Here is a 20,601-nt window from a genome sequence, read left to right on the forward strand (position 1 = left end):
AACCTGATTATTCAAGAAAAGAATCACCCTACGCGATATTAGTGTAGGCCTATAGGCCTACACGTTGACTGGCATTGTACCTAAGATTATGGCTGCCTGGCTCGGGCCCGGCGAACGCACTGCATAATCATCAATGTGTAGAATGTCTACATGACTTCATTATTTATTGAAGAATAACGGTGCGTGATATTACTGTACATGTCAGCGAGCTTAACCGAGGGGCTGTAGAGCTCTGCATGGCTTGGGCCCGGCTTTGGTCCGTTGTCCACTGCTGCACAGACAGGAAGTCAAGGCGTGAAAGTAAATCACAGTCCGAATTCATAAATCAGCGAAATGCACAAACTCTGAGCGTTTCCGGTGATAAAAACTGGTCAACGGTCAGATGGTTGCATAAACAATCGATCGACTGGCCTCTTTTGCCTAAAATCATACCTTACCCTATGCTACTGGCGAGAAATCGTCCTGAAGTGGCTGGGCACACCAACCCAGCGCCGGCCATTTTGAATGAGCTGCATTCAATATACGCGTCCAATGAGAGAAGAGCAATGACGTCATCTGCCAAGGGTTGTATGCACAGGCGCATACATTGCATGCAGCTTATTCAAAATGGCCGGCGCTGGGTTGGTGTGCCCAGCCGATTTCAGGACGATTTCTCGCCAGTAGCATAGGGTAAGGTATGATTTTAGGCAAAAGAAGCCAGTCGATCGATTGTTTATGCAACCATCTGACCATTGACCGTTTTTATCACCGGAAACGCTCAGAGTTCGTAGATTTCGCTGATTTATGAAATCGGAGCTGTGATTTACTTTCACGCCTTGACTTCCTGTCTGTGCAGCAGTGGACAACGGACCAAAGCCGGGCCCAAGCCATGCAGAGCTCTACAGCCCCTCGGTTAAGCTAGCTGACATGTACAGTAATATCACGCACTGTTATTCTTTAATAAATAATGAAGTCATGTAGACATTCTACACATTGATGATTATGCAGTGCGTTCGCCGGGCCCGAGCAAGGCAGCCATAAGCTTAGGTACAATGCCAGTCAACATGTAGGCCTATAGGCCTACACTAATATCGCGTAGGGTGATTCTTTTATTGAATTATAAATCAGGTTTAATATAGACATTCTACATATTAAATACGATTATTATCCCAGCAATGTGCCAAGCGCCTGTGCTGCCAAACGATGTTTTGGATTAGCTATATCATCATCTTCCATTCAAACTCCAGCAGAAAAGAAGCTTTTGTTGGTCTAAAATAAGTTCTCAATTCACTCATTCCAATTCTTTTGCCTGGATTATTACATTTATCTTCCAAAATAGTACAAACATATTAAAGTCTTATTTGAATACACTCAGTTCGTCATTGACAAGATACATTCCCATGTACGTCGACTCCTGACAACAGTCGAGTTGAGCTTCACTGCTCGGTAGATAAACTTTCATTGTCTCCCTCTCTCAGTTGGAACAGTCCAGAGTGGAAACTGCTGACGTGGGCACGGGCGCCCTCTCGGGTGTGAATGCTTTTCATCAGGTCAGTGTAGTAGGGCGAGTATCCGTTGTTAGCTGCAATATCAAATAAGTAGCTAGATATACATAAGGCCTAATATTTTGGTGCAGATAACATGGACGTGGTGAACTTAAACAATAATTCACCAATATTTTTAAAGCTAAAACAGGCCGTGGAGTAAAAACTTGCTCCAGGTTTTCTGTGATAAAGTCTGAAATCTTACCCACAAATTGGAAAAACAATTGAAAGGTACATGTTTGTTTCTCCAGCCACTTGTCCGTCTTTAGTATTTATTCCCTTTTCAATAAATTTTAGGTTGTGATAGAAATGGTTGAAGTATGTGGATAGCAGAAACAAACGCACTAATAAGCCAAATTAACACCGCCCATCCCGCCATATCTTTAAAATTGCGTCTGGTCGTACTTGGTCACTATATGGAGTCTTTCTCCCAGCCAAGAAAAGATATATCAGCGACACTTGCACAGAACGGGTAAAATTTACTCACTTAAAACAGTACGATTCAGATATAATGCCTTCTCTGTGGCCATGGCCTGCGATTCTGCTATCCAGAAAGCCAGTCTATAATCAGACTCGGAGCACAAAAACCTGAGTTTAAAAGCCCGTAAATTTTCTATTTACAGAAATATATTTTGCCTGCAAAATGGTATTTGTTTTACTCAACATACAATATTTTTCATGATCTTTTTTTTTCCTTTAAGGGATGTTTACATTTCTGACGGTACGACGAGTCTCATCAGTTAGTAAATCACTTAGGTAGAGTCCAAACACTGGGCACATATTCGGTTAAAGATATCCCATTCATTGGAAGAATCTCACGTACCTACTTGTAGCCGCTTGGGTTTGATCGATTATGATCACTTTATTTGTTCGCCTGAAATAAGATACTATAAATAAGATACATCGAAGACTGTAACTCCAACTCAAACTTTCCTTCATGAAACTTTCAACCATTCTCTCTGAAAGAGAAGATGCCGACTTGCAGCGTTTTAAAGCCAGCTGAAACTAGATAATCTCACTCTCCAACTCGTATCAGGGACCCGAGCACCGTGCATACTTTAATACTAGAGAAACAAGCTATCTAACATTTATCTATAAGAAGTGGCGGCCAGAGAGTGGCAGAGCCGGTTTCTACGATACAGTTTTTCCTAAATCAAACAGACACATATTTCCTCACCGTGTGGAATTCGAATTTATGATCTGAGATGTACTTGCAAGTCATGATAATTATATCGTAACTCACTGAAATATTGGGCCCGCACATGACCGAATTTTTAAAAGGTTCTGGCCTGCTTTTTATACGATCACGTGACAAGTCTGTTCGGTCTTCAATATCGTACGTATTCCAAAACGTACAAGTACAACATGACGATTAATTTCAAATGCTTTGAACATGTTCGGCAATGTAGTATTAAAGAATAGCTAAGCCAAGAAACGGTAAGCCCCCTTTGAGATGAGTCTCCTTTTTGCGGTATACAAACACCTTTCTCACTGGGTACCATGAGTAAGAGCCTCGGGGTAGAACAGCAATAACCAGAAACGAAAAAGAAAATGAATGGCAACATGTGGCTTTTATGGATACCATTCTGCTGCTGCAGCAGGATCGATTTTCTTTTTTGTAAGAAACTTCACATCAACTACACACAGAGGGTAAGATTTGGTGTTTATCGAAGAAAGATTCGGAGTAACGAACTTCTCTAAATCTACAATTCTTTGCGAGCTTCACTCAAATCGCCAGGGCTTGTTAACAGATTGCATGGGTCGCCATAACTTTATTTTGCAAACGCGTCACTATTTTCACTTTGAAAGGGGCATGAAGAACAGGACACCTTTCCAGCATCATGCATGTCTGTCTCTTCACTGCCACGAACAAACTAACCAACAGTACCACAGGAGGAAAGTGTGATTTTCTTTCTCTTATTCTCCCAAACTGGCTTAATGCCGGATAATATTGAATATTTGTCGCTTGTTCTACATAATATCCATGTGATCTAGAGAAAACATCCAACGTACTTTGTAAAACTTCGAAACCAAAAGCTCGTTGACAAAATTTCCGATAAAAGAATATCGATCGTTAACGTTCACATATAGAAGAGGTAAAGACTTTGAATCTGCAGAGCGAGAATATTGCATAGGAAATATTTCTTTTTCAAACCATCAGGTAGTCTTTGGATGTGACAAGGAAACGATAAATAATTCTCCGTAGTCACCGTTATTTCAGGAAAATATCGCATAATATGACAGAAAAATAACCGATAGACTGATAATTATTTTGATTTTACAACAATTTGAAAACGTATGTAGTATTTGTTGGCTGAATGCTCGCCTTTTTGCCATGCGCCCTCTTTCATCTTACTTTATGTATTACTGATTTATATATAAGGTGTATTTCACATTCAAAAGGTGGGATAGGTGAATCCCGACGAAACACTTATTCTCCATAACAATTACAATTCATTGTTTTATTTTTCGCGTTTCCTGGCAACCATTGACTTTTTTGTAAAGGTGATCAAGCAAGCGGAGCGGATCTTTGACGGATGACTGGAGACCTTAGCACTAAAGCGCGGTCGATGAAAAGTTTAGACACATTCTCATTTCTAACCTGGCGGTTATTAGAAAGATCGTATGTTTACGGTCATCTGAGCATCACCACCTGCCAGTGGGCCACTTGTGGATCGTCATGTTGGAGACCTCGGCAGCAAAAGAAATAATAATTAAATTCGATTTACTAATTTCAACGTTTAAATTTCAATGCTTATTGGAGCATAGAACAGGGACACTAGTATTGTGCTAAGTACAGTTTGCTAGAGATAACCTTGATCTAGGCGTCATGCCGTTCTCGTTGCGTTACGTAGAAAAATGTCTTGTTTTTCTACCTGTGGGTGTTGACTTAATCAATTAATCCGGTGATACGGGCGGCTGATAACCCAGTTGGCAATATTTGCAGAGCAATTAAAGTGGTGTGTACACAGGTTGCAAATGAGATAAGTAAGGACTTGGTAGAAATAAAGAAAGCAGTCAGACGGTTTGGAGTTGAAGTCTTTATTAAATTTTGAAATATCACAGTCAAAATTCATTGATAAAATAAGATAAACCGTTACGTTGCACAAAGAACCCCACCCTCCCCCACCGCAGGGGACTGACTGCTGTTCCCTGTGGTTATTTCTTAAGATTATCACCCCAAAGGTAGAATGTGTCGATTTGTTGGGTTAACAAATTGAATGTAAGGCGTGAACAAAAATAAGCCCACTTTCTTCATAGAATGAAAACACAAAGTTCCACAAATCAGTCTTTTTAGTACACCAGATAAAAGATGTTCCATCTCTGGCCAGATTCCACTTTGCATGCTATCATAGGCCCTGACTCATACGACCACCCAACAACTTATACAGAACACAGGTGATACTCGCTCGCACGTCTTTTTGTGACGTCATAGACCTAGGTCGTCGTCATAGCACCATGCGAAGGTTTGTTTGTAAATACTGTAAGGGTGTGTGTCGACCTCCAGTGACCTCTAAAGGCAACAATATGCTTCACATGAAAGTGCGTTGCAAGCGGAACTTTCCCCCTTTCCCTACAAAAGAGAAACTTCAAAAACGAAATTAAAATATTTGCTTAACTGTATGACGCCAGCGGAATTGTTACGGGAGCTGTTGTCGCCAGACATACTTTGACCACCTTACTGGACGACAGAATCTAAGGTCAACGGGGTCATGCAAGGTGACTCATGACAGGCGTTTACAAGCGAATCTCTCTCAATAGCAGTTAGGGATCGTAAATAGAGCAAACATCAACCGACCGTAACGATATGTATGCCTGCCTGTCTGCTCTTTATATCTGTTTGACTGTCTTTCCCTCTGTCGGTCGAGTCTGTCAATGTGATAGTGTTTGTGTGACAGTCTGTGTGTCTGTCTGTATTATGCATATACGTACATACGAACGCGTATTTTCAAATTGAACAAAGGACGAATAATACAGTAAAACTTAATAAAATGATATAGAAGTTTATCAAATAAAAAACCTACACAAATGTAACAAACAAGGCGAAAAAGAAATATTGTTAAGGGAACGGGGCCGTGCCACTGTATTATTTGGGGGATGGTTATACGAGACAACACTATCGACGACCCCTGACTTTTTCACGTACAGCGAACATCTTTCATCGTATGCAAATTACATTGGCTCTCAGATATATGTGAGAGTGGAGCCCCTTGGTAACAATGGTCAATTCACTCTCAACTTTTATTGACACCTTAGTCTCTGACAACTCAAACTGAGCCAAGCGTGTGTCGCATGGAAGTTTACCCAAACTTGACACCGTTTATAGAGTTGGGTTTTCGTGCTGGATGCTGGTACACCTTCGGCAAATTCATTTTCCATCTGCCGATAAAAAGTTGGTGAACATACCGCTGTAAGATAAAGGTAAGGGAGGCGAAATATTACCTGGACGAACCCTATGCAATGGCTTGAGTTGGATGATAGCAATATTATGTTGACCTGCACAACATTTTGTTATCTCATGACTTTATCGACACCCAGGTATAATAAGATTGATACCAACATCCAAGACAATTATAGCTTTGCTTTGAGGCGAAAATCGAGATCTATGAGACCTGTTGAAGAGTCAGAAATGAAAGAAAGTAAGGGAATTGGATCGTTGACAACTGGGGTCACCGAGGCATGGCGCGTGTTGGGACAATAGAAAGTGACACACCCAAGGACAATATCGTAAAGGAGAAGCCATTGAGCGCAGAGGTTATTAAAGTACAGAGTAATTTTATCAATGACAAAATTTACACAGAATGCCAAGGGTTAAAAATGTCTTAAATCATGTTAAGAAATAAGTGAAAGAAATTCAGGGTATTTTTAACTTAAACGTCATTTATGGAGATATCATGTTTACATGAAGCTACGATCAAGTAGTATACTCAATGTGTAACGTTCAATATCCCTGAACTTTGTAAAAGTTCAACAGAGTGGATGGTGATTGAAAAGGGAGCTGTTTTCGTCTGAGGTGGTAATTTGACCTGCTTGATTTGCTTTCACTTACGTTTAATAATAGTTCTAGCAGCTCCGCGGTGTGGAGTTTCTATCTAGGATATGGGTGACAAGCTGCCCCTGTGCTTTTTTGTTAAACGACACACTATCCTACGTTGATAGGTGTGTTTTTATTGGTCCTCACCAAAACAGACTGAACCATAAAACCAGTCATGGTGATTGAAGCATGTAACGTTCAGAAAGTAGGTGTACACGTAACTTCTACCTGATCTGCTTCAGGACCCTGAATGTCTCGGAACTTTTTCTGTTAAAATATAAGGAATTATACTCCATTCTGCCTGTACGGATTGCTTGAGTAAGCGTAAGGACACGCCACAATGTACTTCTTGCTTTGTAACACACCAATGACCACTGAGTCTGGACGTTCAAGTGATCGGGTGTTCAGTGAATGGTAGACGGTAATAAAGATTAATGATATTCGGCGTGTCAATAGTCCCGTAAAAAAGAACATGCATACTGCCAAACTAAAATTGTGCCAGCCTCAACACGACAGCCCCAACATCGACTGTCGTTCATCGATTGAGTTTAAGTTACCGCGGGATGAAATGAACAGCAGCAATCACAGGAAAGCAAGGATAAGCAAATAAACAAACAAAAACAAATTCCCAAAAAGGAATAAACAAAACAAAAGAGACAAATAACAAATAAACACACAAAAACAAAGCAAACAGACAATAATAAATAACGGAAGTAATAAATAAACCAACAAAAACCCAAACAAACAAATAAATAAATATGAGAAACAAAAATTGGATAATAATTGAAATAATTGGCCGAAAACACATGCAACATATTCAAGATTTATTAATAAATCAATAAATTAAGTGATTAATTAATTATTTAATTAATTTATTAATTAATTTGTTTGTGTGATTGTTTGGGCTTTATTTTTTGTTATTTACTTAATGTATTTATTTTGTTTAATTGGTTTGTTATTTGTTTTGTCCCTTTTGCACGATTGTTGTTAAATTTTGTTTGCTTTTATTATCTATGTTTGTTTGATTAGTTGTCTTTATTTATTTATTTGTTTATGTTTGTTTGTTTGTTTGTTTATCCTGGGTTCCCTGTGCAGCAATAAGAACAAACAAAAAACACACACACATACACACATATACACACACACACACACACATACACACACACACACACTGACATACAAGCTTACTCACATGGATATAAAGAGCAGGTGCTTTTGGACGAATTGATGCACAGAGTTTTATATTCGTTGTTACCTTGATCTCTTATTATTTACATTCTTTGAAACATATTTACCGTGGCCCCTACACGCCATGGAACTCTATTACTTTTGAATATAAACTCTAATTTTTCTTGACAATATCTTTAATATTTGTAAGAGATTTTATTTCTCCACCGCAAACTTTTAATTTTGTACGGGCAACTTTATCTTAACATTATCTTAACTTTAACTTCTCGAAGTATTTTTAGTTTTAAACATAAACAAAATATGTTTCTCAAAAGTATTTTTTATTTTGTAAAACAAAAGTAAATTTTTTCAAGATAACAAACTCCCCTACACGTCATGGAAATTTATTACTTTTGAACATAAACTCATATTTCTTGACAATATATTTAATATTTGTAAGAAATTTTATTTCTCCACAGCAACTTTTATTTCTGAACGGGGAAACTTTATTTTGGGGTAAACTGTTTTTAAAAACTTTTAACAAAAAAAAAACTTTAACTTTTAAAAAATAACTTTAACTTTGAACAAAATATTTGTTTCTCAAAAGCGTTTTTTATTCGAAAAGAAGTAAAATTGTTCACAGCAAGAGTTGAAGATTTTTGCTAAGCGCGAACTGAGTTACTTAAATGACATAACCTTATGTCTTTAGAGCAGAAAACTTAATTCTTAAAGAAAAGTTTTATTTTTCCAAGAGTAAAATTAATTTCTTTATGGAAAAAAGATTTTCTCAGAGCAGCAAATTGAAATACAGAGAATAAACTTTTTTTTCAATGGCGAGAAATGTTTTCTGAAGACAACAAAACTAATTCTTTCAAGATATATTTTCTACATATGAGTGTGGTTTAAGAATTTGGTAAAACTGAACTGAGAAAGAACGAAAAAGGAAGGATGAAAAAGTCAAACTTACTTTTCTTCGGAGCGAAATTTATTCTGAGAGGAGAAATATTTCATGTGAGGGCGCAATTACCTATAATGCATAGCAAACTCTTCCTAGCGAGAGTAAACATATTTTGGGGAAGAGTAAAACATTTTTCCGACGAGCAAAACTTTATTTTAACGGCGGCGGAAGTTAAAGTATCCCACCATGCAACACCCAAGTTTGATGACCCAGAGTCTCCGAGACAACCATGACTGACTTCATCGGCGATACAGGCACGCTAGCCCGGCCCTAGCTGCAGTACAGTACCTCGAGGTTTTCCTGGGTATTTGGGTCGGACGGTTTGCCGTACTGTACTGCAGCTAGCCCGGCCCTACCGTGCCTGCGTACGATGCTGTGTGTTGGGGCCGTATAACGCCGGGAACACACAGCATCGTACGCAGGCTATGGGCACGGGCACGCAAACGAGTCAGTTCAACAGTTGCCACTTGTCTGAGTCCCCGAAGAACGGTTTTGTGTTTGAGTGATTCGTCCTGACTGCAGACGTTGTGCGACGGGATGGACCGCATCGGGTTCCTTCATTAGCTCTGCATTGGCTGTGTGTTACCGGCGTTATACGGCATCCCACCACATAACGCCGGTAACACACAGCCCTGCCATGCAGAGCTATTCCTTCATCAGTTGCTGTGTTGTTAATGTTATGTTGTGTGATAGTCATCTTTTCTATAAGCCAGATTCGTAATTGATAGAGTCTTCGACTGAAACTGAACCTGGCCCACCAGATTTGACCACAGTCGAGCTGGTTCAATACAGTAGTTGTGGGTCCACAGCTGTGGTGTTTTCGGACGGGATATGCCTTTTACGGGCTGGTAGACTTTCACGTTTTTGACCCCGCAAAGCACGTGAAAGTCAAAACCAGTCCGCGACTGTGGTCAAATCTGGCGGGCTCGGTTCACTTTCAGTTTCTATAAATTACGAATCTGGCTTCTCCTCTTAGAAAAAATGAATATCACACACATTGGCTGTGTGTTACCGGTGTTATGTGTGGGAGACTGTATAACGCCGGTAACACACAGCCCTGCCATGCATAGCCCTGCGTACAGGTCTGTGTGTTCCCAGCGTATCGCCGGGAACACACAGACCTGTACCGTGTACGCAGGGCTATGCAATGCAGAGCTAATGAAGAACCCCAATGCGGTCCCGTCGCACACCGTCTGCCGTCAGGACGAATCACTCAAACATAAAACCGTTCTTCGGGGACTCAGACAAGTGGCAACTGACCCGTGTGCCCGTAGCCCTGTGTATGATGTTGTGAGTTCCCGGCGTTATACAGCCCCAACACACAGCATCGTACGCAGGCAGGGTAGGGCCGGGCGGGCGTGCCCGTATCGCTTATGACTGTTATGAAGTCAGTCATGGTTGTCTCGGAGAGCAGATCGTCCATGTAGCCGACACGAACACGAACTGTCTGATACCGGCTACCAACTCGGAGACTCTGGGTCATCACACTTGGGTGTTGCATGGTGGGATACCTTAACTTCTGCCGCCGTTAAAATAGTTTTGCTCGTCGGAAAAATGTTTTACTCTTCCCAAAAATATGTTCACTCTCGCTAGAAAGAGTTTGCTATGCATTATAGGTAATTGCGCCCTCACATGAAATATTTCTCCTCTCAGGAATAAATTTCGCTCTGAAGAAAAGTAAGTTTGACTTTTTCATCCTTCCTTTTTCGTTCTTTCTCAGTTCAGTTTTACCAAATTCTTAAGGTAGTGACTCAGTTTGGTTGACAACATATTTTCAATCAAAAGTTTCACATAGAAAACAGAGTCTCACACCCAACATGTGGTACATTTTCTAATAGGTCTATATTTGAAGAAGGTAAAAATTTTGTTTAGTTGTCAAAACATGCATTGGTATGTTTGTTTAAGTCAAAAACATGTGATTTTGAATTTTTTCACTTAAAAGAGTATAAGTAAGATTGGCAGCACCCCTAAGTGATCTGTTAACGGCACTAGACAGCTGGATATACAGGGGGAAAAACCGTGTTTTGGATTTTTGAAATTCGCTTGTTTCTGCACAGTGAGCCTTCGAAGTGTGAACTGTCGGATTTTCGCATAAATTATCGGCTTTTGTTCACGTTTGTCAAGTTATCGTCACTTCAGGGGGGTTTATCAAAAATCTAAGACACGGTTTTTCAGGTCTATTCATGAAGTGTTAGCATGCGAAGAATCGGGGAAATCCGCCCACGCGTCGCCGACTTACACTCATTTGAAGGTGCGGATACATAGCAAAAATCGGAACTGAGAAAATCGACGATTTGTGTAAACGTCCCATTTTTCACACAAAATCGCCGAAAAAAGTCGGATTTTTGTGCGTTTCAAAAAAATTATTCGATCTGGGTCTAGGTTAAATATTGGGCATCAGGTTAGAGAATTTCTGACGAGTCCTAAACATTAGTTCGCCTAAAAATGATGAAAATTGTGCTTAGAAACGTGAGGCTGGTCAGCGTAAGCGGTAGGTATATTTACACGATAAACACTAGAGAGATAATTCAGGGCATAATCTGTTTGTCAAATACGTATCTAGCTTATAATTATATTAACTGTACACTGTTTGGTAACGGTTAGAGTCTGGTTACAAGACGAGAAAAGTTTTAAAAAATCATACAGCCGGAATGGTTTACAGGTCTGCGTTCTGCCGACGACGCGCGCTCGCTCTCTCGCTAGCGCTCGACTTCCGTCTCACAGCCCGTAATTTATGCACGTACCACAGGGGCTCAGAGTGGCTATATAAGTCAATATTACAGCGTTTTTCTTTCTTTTTCAATGTTAAAAATAAACTGGCTGAAGAGCAACACTTGTGTAGCTGTCTTTTGTGTAGCTTGTATTGGCATGTATAGTGCGCCCTCAATAGGGAGTGTTATCATATGTAAATGCAACCTTTAGTTCCGTGACCTCTAGCCATGCCTACTTCCTGTCCTCGCCATGCTTACTGTACTATTAGTACAGTAAACACACCGACGTCAGTAAACACAGCGACGTCTGTACGCATGGCCGGCCATATGGAGAGGGAAGTAGGCATGGCTAGAGGTCACGGAACTAAAGGTCGCATTTACATATGATCACACTCCCTATTGAGGGCGCACTATACATGCCAATACAAGCTACACAAAAGACAGCTACACAAGTGTTGCTCTTCAGCTAGTTTATTTTTAACATTGAAAAAGAAAGAAAAACGCTGTAATATTGACTTATATAGCCACTTCTGAGCCCCTGTGCACGTACCAAGTGTGAAATGGTTGCCCAGTTCATTTTAGTGCCGATTTTTGTGCCTATAGTACAAGACGTCACTTGCTTGCTTTCGGAGATGAGACGACCAACTCTCGATGCTCTAAAAAATTCTGTAGTTGAGAAGTTCAAGTAATGCGGGAAAGTCGCACTTGTTTTTGTGGTTTCACATGTGATCTGCTGCAGTCCTTTTGCTCACCATAAAAAATGACCGGGTTTTCGTGCGCTATTTCGCTTTCCACTGTGACATGTACTATTATGGCCTCGGGTATAGTATGAAACCAAAATCAACTTCAGTTACACGTAAAAGCGATTCTTCATGACTTAAAATAAACGACTGAGGCGATACTCGACAGATTCACTCATTGTAAAATTGAAACGGCGACATATCGCGACACCCAGCGACACTCTCTTGACCACAGATAGAAATTGACAGGCAACGATCGTGAAGCGACGTTTCGCGTACGTTGCTGTGCTCTAGACCGACATAACAGTGTCGGATTGACAAATTGGACAAACCATGCTTCCTACATCCATGGACAAACTAAGTCCAAGACAGGTGCAGCCAACGGAGCTATTCATCGAAAAAGCTATTCCAGGAGCAATTTTTGAGGGCAGGGGAAATTTTAATTTTGCTAGGGCAGGGGACATGTTTTTAGGTGGTAGGGGAGCAAATTTTAGTTTTTTTTGAAGGGCAGGGCGGATATCGGTTGATTGTCCTGGGGACAGGGCTTGGCGAAAAATATTTGAGGGGAATTGTTTCCAGGGCAGGGGAAATTGGCAATTTTTTTTTCGCCACAGGGCGAGGGAGCTTCAAAAATTCACAGTGGGAAGGGGAAACAGGCAAAAATAAGTGGGGAGTGGGTAAAAATGAAGTTTGAGAGTGGGAGAGTAAGTCGAAAAATTTTCTGTGGGAGGGCAAATTATGAACAGCTAATTAATTACCCTCTTGACTTAAATTTAGTCAGTTCACATTATTTGTCATGCACAATGTATCTTATCATAGTAAGGACCTTTTTAAAACTGCATTGTTCGTTGGCTGCACCTGTCCAAGATATGGGCTGCTGTTATAGAACCATATTTTCCAGTGAAGATTAAATAGATTCTCTTTGGACGGCAGTGTAATCTATAGCCCGGCGTACGATGCTATGTGTTCCGCTACAGCTAATCGCCTCGCTCACCACAACCCTGCAAAGACCCGTACGTAGGGTCGGTGACTTCAAATCCATTTTGGGACTTGACGTAAAAAGCCAAATTACTGTCGAAATTCAGCGTTCTTGGGCCCAAGTCGTATCCCTGCCGACCTCAGCTATTCGATCGCTTCCAAAAATGCCAGTCTTTTATTCACTTTTCGTAAATAACCGTCGATGTCGGCAACTCTCTCGCTAGCCCTGTGTACGATGCTGTGTGTTAGCTGTAGCGGCCAACACACAACATCGCGTCCATCAGCTTTCCATTTTGCTTCTTCGGCCCCCGTTTGCGTTTTCTACACTGCTTATACTGCCGGCAGTCATCAGCCATGTTGGATAGCGTCTCTTATGAAGACGTGCGCGCATGCGCAACATCGTGCGTAAAAATTTACATAATCTCCTCAAGGTATAACGATAACGCTGACAGTAATCCGGACCGTTAAAACAAAAAGAAAATAATAACTCGCGCAGTGGTTAGAAGGCCGTGTTTTCACTAAAATTTAAGACTTTTCCAGTACAATGTTACCTCACAGTTTTCTCTAATAAAAAGATCATATTTCAGGGGTTCAGAATATGAAATAATCACAAATCGCTAAAATTTACAAAGGAACCCCATCACTACCTTAAACCACACTCATATGTAGAAAATGTTTCTTGAAAAAATTAGTTTTGTTGTCTTCAGAAAATAATTTCTGTCCATTGAGAAAAAAGTTTTAATCACTATATTTCAATTTGCTGCTCTGAGAAAATCTTTTTTCCATAAAGAAATTAATTTTACTCCTGAGAAATAAAACTTTTCTTTAAGAATTTAAGTTTTCTGCTCTAAAAACATAAGGTTAGTCATTTAAGTAACTCAGTTCGCGCTTAGCAAAAATCTTCAACTCTTGCTGTGAACAATTTTTACTTCTTTTCGAAATAAAAACGTTTTTCAGAAACAAATATTTTGTTCAAAGTTAAAGTTATTTTTTAAAAGTTAAAGTGTTTTGTTAAAAGTTTTTTAAAAACAGTTTACCCCAAAAATAAAGTTTCCCCGTTCAGAAATAAAAGTTTGCTGTGGAGAAATAAAATTTCTTACAAATATTAAATATATATATTGTCAAGAAATATGAGTTTATGTTCAAAAGTAATAAATTTCCATGACGTGTAGGGGAGTTTGTTATCTTGAAAAAAATTACGTTTGTTTACAAAATAAAATACTTTTGAGAAACATATTTTCTTTATGGTTAAAACTAAAAATACTTTCGAGTAGTTAAAGTTAAGATAATGTTAAGATAAAGTTGCCCGTACAAAATTAAAAGCTTGCGGTGGAGAAATAAAATCTCTTACAAATATTAAAGATATTGTCAAGAAAAATTAGAATTTATATTCAAAAGTAGTAGAATTCCGTGGCGTGTAGGGGCCACCGTACATATTCTAATCAGTGGTCTTTTAACGCCATCTGACGAATTTCGACACCCACCTTGATATTTTCTATTTATACTGTCGACCATTCTTCCTAGGTTCCTGGGGTACTGAGCGAGTCGTGAGATGGCGGGTGCCACGGAATATCTAAAGTATGCACTGATTATCCTTAATGTCATTCTCATCGTGAGTAATATTTCTTGCATATCTCCGATCCATCACTCCTCTTCGGAACTACTTTTAAAGAGTCGCACTATAATCCATACCATGTATCGATAACGCTAATAAATAGCGATTTGATTGGTCGACTCAGATATTACAATAATCATGCAATATTGGCAATATAGCAAAGTTGGAACTCGGGAGCCCTTAGCTAGAGAAAAATTCCCATTTTGACGTTTCATGCAAGAATTTCAATATACTGGTATGATATAAGAGCAATAAACCACAATGCCAACGGGTTTTTACCAGTTCATTCCATCCATGTACGAGCGATAGCTAAATAGTACATATTGAACTGGTTAAAATCTTGCTGACAATGTATACCTTCACTGGGGTTTATAGCTTGATTTTAGTACGGGTATATAAATCAAAGAAAACTGGATAGATCTTGTATTATCCAAAAGGTATAGTAATTGTTGACATTTTTTTCAAAACTTTGTTCTTCCTATTAACTGCAGCCTCTTGGTCTACTTCCTACAACATTTTGAAGTACCAAGTATTTTGTTTGTCCGGATAGCTTGTCAGTCCGTGCAAAAATATTATTGATGAAAATTTAAATTAAACTCCGAGTAGGGCCTAAATTGCTTCTTAACGCGAACAATGCAGAACACACATACATGCATACACAGTCAATGTTGACAAACTGAGTTACCAATTTCATTTGTTTACATTCTCTCGAATGCATATTGAAGATAAGAAATATCAACATTACGCATATCGTATGTAAGATGTGGGTATGTTGATATTTATTAAGCTGAATATGCATTCGAGAGAAAGCAAACAAATGAAATGAAAAGAAGAGGTTTTAATTTTTTGTGCGTAAATCAGTCGATGTTCTGATCACTGCTATTGACGTATACATTTAAACTTTCTTTAATTCACAGATTTTTGGAATTATCCTTATCGCTGTTGGAATATGGCTTCTGGTGGAGTTCCCAGCATTCAATCGTGTCCTGGACAACCATTTAATCCGTTCGTCCGTATACATAATCATTGTCATCGGTATTGCTCTGACTCTCCTGGCACTGCTTTCGCTCTTTGCCGCCGTGCAACTCAGCACAATCGCCCTTGGAGTGGTGAGTTACCATAATAAAACAAGTTATGCGAAACTTTCATTCACTAATATTTAACAAAAATCAAAACGGGGCAGAGACACGACGATGTACCGGTACAACACAACTTCATGAATCCGTGCATTTAACCCTTTGAGTGCTTTAATTTTTCCCACGAAAATTTTAGTGCGACAATTTACCAATTTTTTTATGAACTTTTCTGTAATTTCTTTGATAATTTTGGACCAAATGGACATCACATTTCATTGGCTACTGTTTTTCATCAAAATTTTGACAAAAATCTGAAAAATTTTGACTGGGGTACATTTTATAAAAGCGACAAAAGTTGACTTTGGCGCTCAAAGGGTTAAGGTAGTATGCGCCTTGAAACTGAAAGACTTACACTTTTCCTCGATGAAAATTTCAAGCGTTCTCGTACCAAATCAGGAATAAAAATCAGGGGTCACCCAGCAAAGTTTGGAACTAAAGAAACAAGTTACCTAACATCTGATATGCAAGTCAAAATGGCTACCATCCCTGTTACATAACTGATCTCTATCAGGGAAAAGTAACATTTTCGATTTTCGAAAAACTAAAATGGTCAAATTTTCTTTCTTCAAGGGCTTAAATGAGCCCCTACAAGTTGTAATCAAATAAAATATTGTATGAACTTGAGATTCCGAATATCTGTCTAAGGTGGATTCTACCTTCAACAAAATCAGAACCAAGGCTGGGGGAGGGGGGGGGGGGGCTGTCTCGTCTTTTGTAGTGGTAATTGTATCAAGATGAATCCATAGCTAGCTACTGATGCTTTCAACTTCGCTTACGCTGAAATTGTTATGTCTCCTGCTTTGTTAATATTTTCTGTCCGCAAGCGGGGGCTACTCATTTTGTCATGTCGACTCATTTTGTGGACCTCGCTTAAAACGGCAGTCCTCGATCCCTGGTTCTCACATTAGCGGTTGTTTGTATTGACTGCTGTTTACCTGACGTCTTCAGTCTTTTGTTTTCCTCTGAAAATTGTGCACAGTTAGTCAGCTGCTCACAGATAAAGCTGATAAAGATCTGCCATTTTGCATGTGAATGATAAAAGTATGAATATGAGGCAGCATTATGACGTTGAGTATATTCATGAAAGCCTGTTTACATATTAAAGGTATTCAGTCACCTGGTTTTTTATTAGCCAATCACAGATTTTCCCCGGGTGGCCGCTTTTTAAAAAGGGTGCCCCCACACAACCAGCCATGGCGTACTTAGCAGCGTCGTCGGCTTCTCCTTTGACATATCAAATATGGAGGACCAACATCTACAGGTGTTGTGGGTCGTATGCTAAGCCCCACCCCTTTACCATACATGGAATATGCAAATTTACGCTGACGGTGTACCTTTAAGGTAAAGAAAAATACAGTGAACAAGGGTGTTAAATGCTGACACTATTCTTTGAAGTGAATTGTACTTCTCATATGCATCGTTTTGACGTTCATTAAGAAATTGTGTTTCTTAGTTCGTAGCTCTGCAAGCGGTAGTATTTATCCTGGAATGGATCGCCATCGGTTTCGTATTCTACGTCGGAACTGCCGACGTCCATGAGTACCTGGCCAAGCAAGCCAATATGACTTTGATGGACTATGAAGTCGTCGATTCCATTACGATTTCATGGGATGACATGCATAGAAAGGTGGGTGAGAGATAGGTCACTGACAGTGCCCAATAATATGACCACATGATCACGTGATAGACAAGCACTGTCAGCGAAACTGAGAAGAGAACGCACGGACACAGTATAGACAATAAGACAGACATGGTACTTTATTGGGACACACCAGTATAAGTGTCGGGTACTAGGTTAAAATGTGAAAAAGTTAGATCCTGTGCTTGTACGAATAAAATGTTAACTGGATTGGGAGTGTTAAGCGGGTGAATATGCTTTCGTAACTAAAACCCTAACGATACCCCTTGAGACTCGAGCGCAATGCATGAACGAACAATCAAATTTTCAAATCAACAATTAAATAGTCATGCACGTCCAACGCACAAACATTTGGTTCTCTTCTGCGTACGAAGTGACAATATAAGTTATACAGAAATCGTAAATCGCCTGTCTACACGATTTCATTCCATGCCAAACGAATACGTCATGTCGATAAATCCGTATAGGCTTGGGACAAGTTTACATCCCCATGTTGTTCTGCTGTCTTTATGACACCAGCTTGCGAAATCTTCGAAAAATCGACCGTTCAACTTGTTGCCTCATTTTCTCTTTTCAAAGGGCCGTTGCTGTGGTATTAACGGACCGACAGATTTCCAGCATGTCGCTTATTTTGACGATACACCAGAATACTTTCCTGACAGCTGCTGTGTTGAAAACAGCGATGGTAGTCTTCTTGATAGAACGAAATGCCATAATGAGGTCACTGATTACCATTTTGAAAAGGTAAGCACGTGCATATGCTGAGTAAATGGAGCACCCTTGTTTATTTATTTATTTGTTTGTTTGTTTGTTTGTGTGTGTGTGTGTGTGTGTGTGTGAGAGAGAGTGAGAGAGAGAGAGAGAGAGAGAGAGAGAGAGACTTCAATTTCAAATTACTGCGTCGACTTCGACATTTTGTTACAGAGACCAACGTGCCGTTTTCATGAAAGAAAAATTGCAAGTTAAATATCTTGGGGTTTTATTCGATGCGTGACTACTTTCAAAAGGAAAGGGGTTGTTGAATGATCAGCATTTCCGAGAGAGTTCACGATATTGTTCAGAAGTCCAGTTTTGAAAAGCTTCACTCCTTGTCCGGATCTTCAAACGGATGACCACGCCAAAGGCAGGCAACAAACAAATAAAGCAACCAACAAACAAACAACACCAACAACAGATATGCCTGCAAGTTTTTCAACGATGCTTGGGATCATGCATATTTTAATGCTTAATTTTCTGCTAAATTACAGGGTTGTTTGGCGCTGTTTGAAGCCTTCATAAATGACAACATATACGTTGGTGGCGCCCTAGCAATTGTTGTGGCATTGATACAGGTAAGTTCTTCAAACTGTACAAGTTCGCACGCAAATTCTTTGTGGAATAGACCCTGAAAAGGTCTATGCTTGTCATTGGGATCGCCGTGAATGCGAAGGCTGGCTTATTATCGCATATATAAATGAAAACAGTAGAATGTGCAACCCTTTGACATTCAACGATTACCAGTGAAGACAAATTTGAAATTGCGTGACCAGCCTCTGCCGAGGAAAAATCAGTAAAGTGAAGGCAAAAGATGCCATTTCGTGAATTTCTTGATTCCGGTCCTGCACCTTATTGCACTTATCAAGAAAGATAGCTCAAAATAAAATTCAAATGTTCGTCAGTTTGCGTTAATTTCAACCACCGCGGCTCACTTTTCAATGGAATTTATTTTGTATTTGAGCAATAAACCACGTGAGAATAGTATTTGACCAGTACGACATAATATGCACTAACGATGGCGATGGCATATATATAGTGAACTGGTCAAAATCGAGTGGTATACCCGGTGCTTGGGTAGGTTACTGCTATTATATCATAACGATATATTAAATTTTTGACGTGAAACGATAAAAAAGAAAATTTTCTCAAAACCGTGCCGAATAGCATGGTTATTGTTAATCAGATCACTGTACTGGTATTTGTGCCATCAAAATACTTTTATGATATAATGAAGATTATGAGGTGTTATTATAGCTAATATTAACCACCACTATTATTGTCTCTTCAGTTGGGTTGCATCATTGTGGCCATAGCACTGCTTTGTCTCATCAACGATATAGTTGTCTACCCGGAACCGCCGAGCCGGCCTGAGAAAGACGTCTACCAATCACAGAGTCGGATACAAGAACCAATGAGCGAACAGCAGTCGCAGGATCGATACGATCTTGAAATGGAACAAACCCAGAGACAGACGACAAGTCAGTGGCAAGAACAATATTGAATCAAAAATATGCAAATTATTCTAAGCCGTCTTTTTATATGTTTGGTATTCTTACTAGCCAGGGCAACAGTGATTATTCATTACTTGCACAGTGTAAACAATTGTAAATCCTACGCTACAAATGTTAGATTTAAACTTGGACTAGTATTAATTTACTTCCTGAGGGACTAATTCTCTACGTTATAAACAGAAAGATGTCAAAAATAACTGTCAAACGGTTATGAGATATATCTTGCACAAGACATTCTTTTCGTGAAAATGGGGTTTGTCTTGTTAAGGTCACGCGCCCCTGCAGAAGATTACAACTAACTGGCAGTGTAAATTCCCGCCAGAATCCGCGTCTTCCCGTTTATTTGGGTGTCGTGTGATATGGTCGCACTTGTAAAACTTAAAACGTACACAGACTTCATGTTTCCAAAGCAATGTGGGAAATTCTGGCCATCGTTAAAGGTGAAAATGCAATGTTACCAAAATTCTATCATGATACGAACTCGAAGATTTTAATAAAATTGGGTCAGAACTAGTCGAAATCTAATGATTACAGTAAACCTACAATGTTTTAATTTTATTTAGAGTAGTGACGATAAACATGTACGTATTCTATGAGTAAAGTTTGCACATGAGGCAACGTTGAATATTTAATTTTCTCATAGTATTTTAGATCATGTGATACTATATGAAAAGTTTTGAACGCCACAAAACACATGCTGCACTGTGTGACGTGTACAAAGGTTGACATATTTGTACAACCTGATATTCCTGTAAATATTTCTATTCTAATTTGTTTTGAAGTGTTATAAATAAAGCAAATTTTTGCAATATTGACGCAGGCAGATTCTGTT

General features: G+C 39.4%; 1 protein-coding gene across 1 annotated transcript; it reads left to right on the top strand.

Annotated features, from left to right (window-relative positions):
- The first annotated feature begins 5,698 nt into the window (after positions 1–5,698).
- LOC139135617 (tetraspanin-18B-like) lies at positions 5,699–20,584 on the top strand. Its single transcript, XM_070703106.1, has 7 exons — positions 5,699–5,945; positions 14,637–14,724; positions 15,645–15,836; positions 17,317–17,490; positions 18,082–18,246; positions 18,750–18,833; positions 19,547–20,584. Exons 2-7 carry the CDS (start codon positions 14,665–14,667, stop codon positions 19,757–19,759), a joined length of 888 nt encoding a protein of 295 aa, XP_070559207.1. The 5' UTR covers positions 5,699–5,945; positions 14,637–14,664; the 3' UTR covers positions 19,760–20,584.
- The last annotated feature ends 17 nt before the right edge of the window (positions 20,585–20,601 follow it).

Source organism: Ptychodera flava, chromosome 1, assembly GCF_041260155.1.
Source record: "Ptychodera flava strain L36383 chromosome 1, AS_Pfla_20210202, whole genome shotgun sequence".
Taxonomy (NCBI): Eukaryota; Metazoa; Hemichordata; class Enteropneusta; family Ptychoderidae; genus Ptychodera; species Ptychodera flava.

Bases quoted from the DNA above. Each gene is read 5' to 3' on its own strand.
- LOC139135617 (XM_070703106.1), top strand. From the start codon at position 14,665: ATGGCGGGTGCCACGGAATATCTAAAGTATGCACTGATTATCCTTAAT. The intron at 17,491-18,081 runs GTGGGTGAGAGA...CTCTTTTCAAAG, and splicing joins GGGATGACATGCATAGAAAG to GGCCGTTGCTGTGGTATTAA. The intron at 18,834-19,546 runs GTAAGTTCTTCA...TTGTCTCTTCAG, and splicing joins TTGTTGTGGCATTGATACAG to TTGGGTTGCATCATTGTGGC.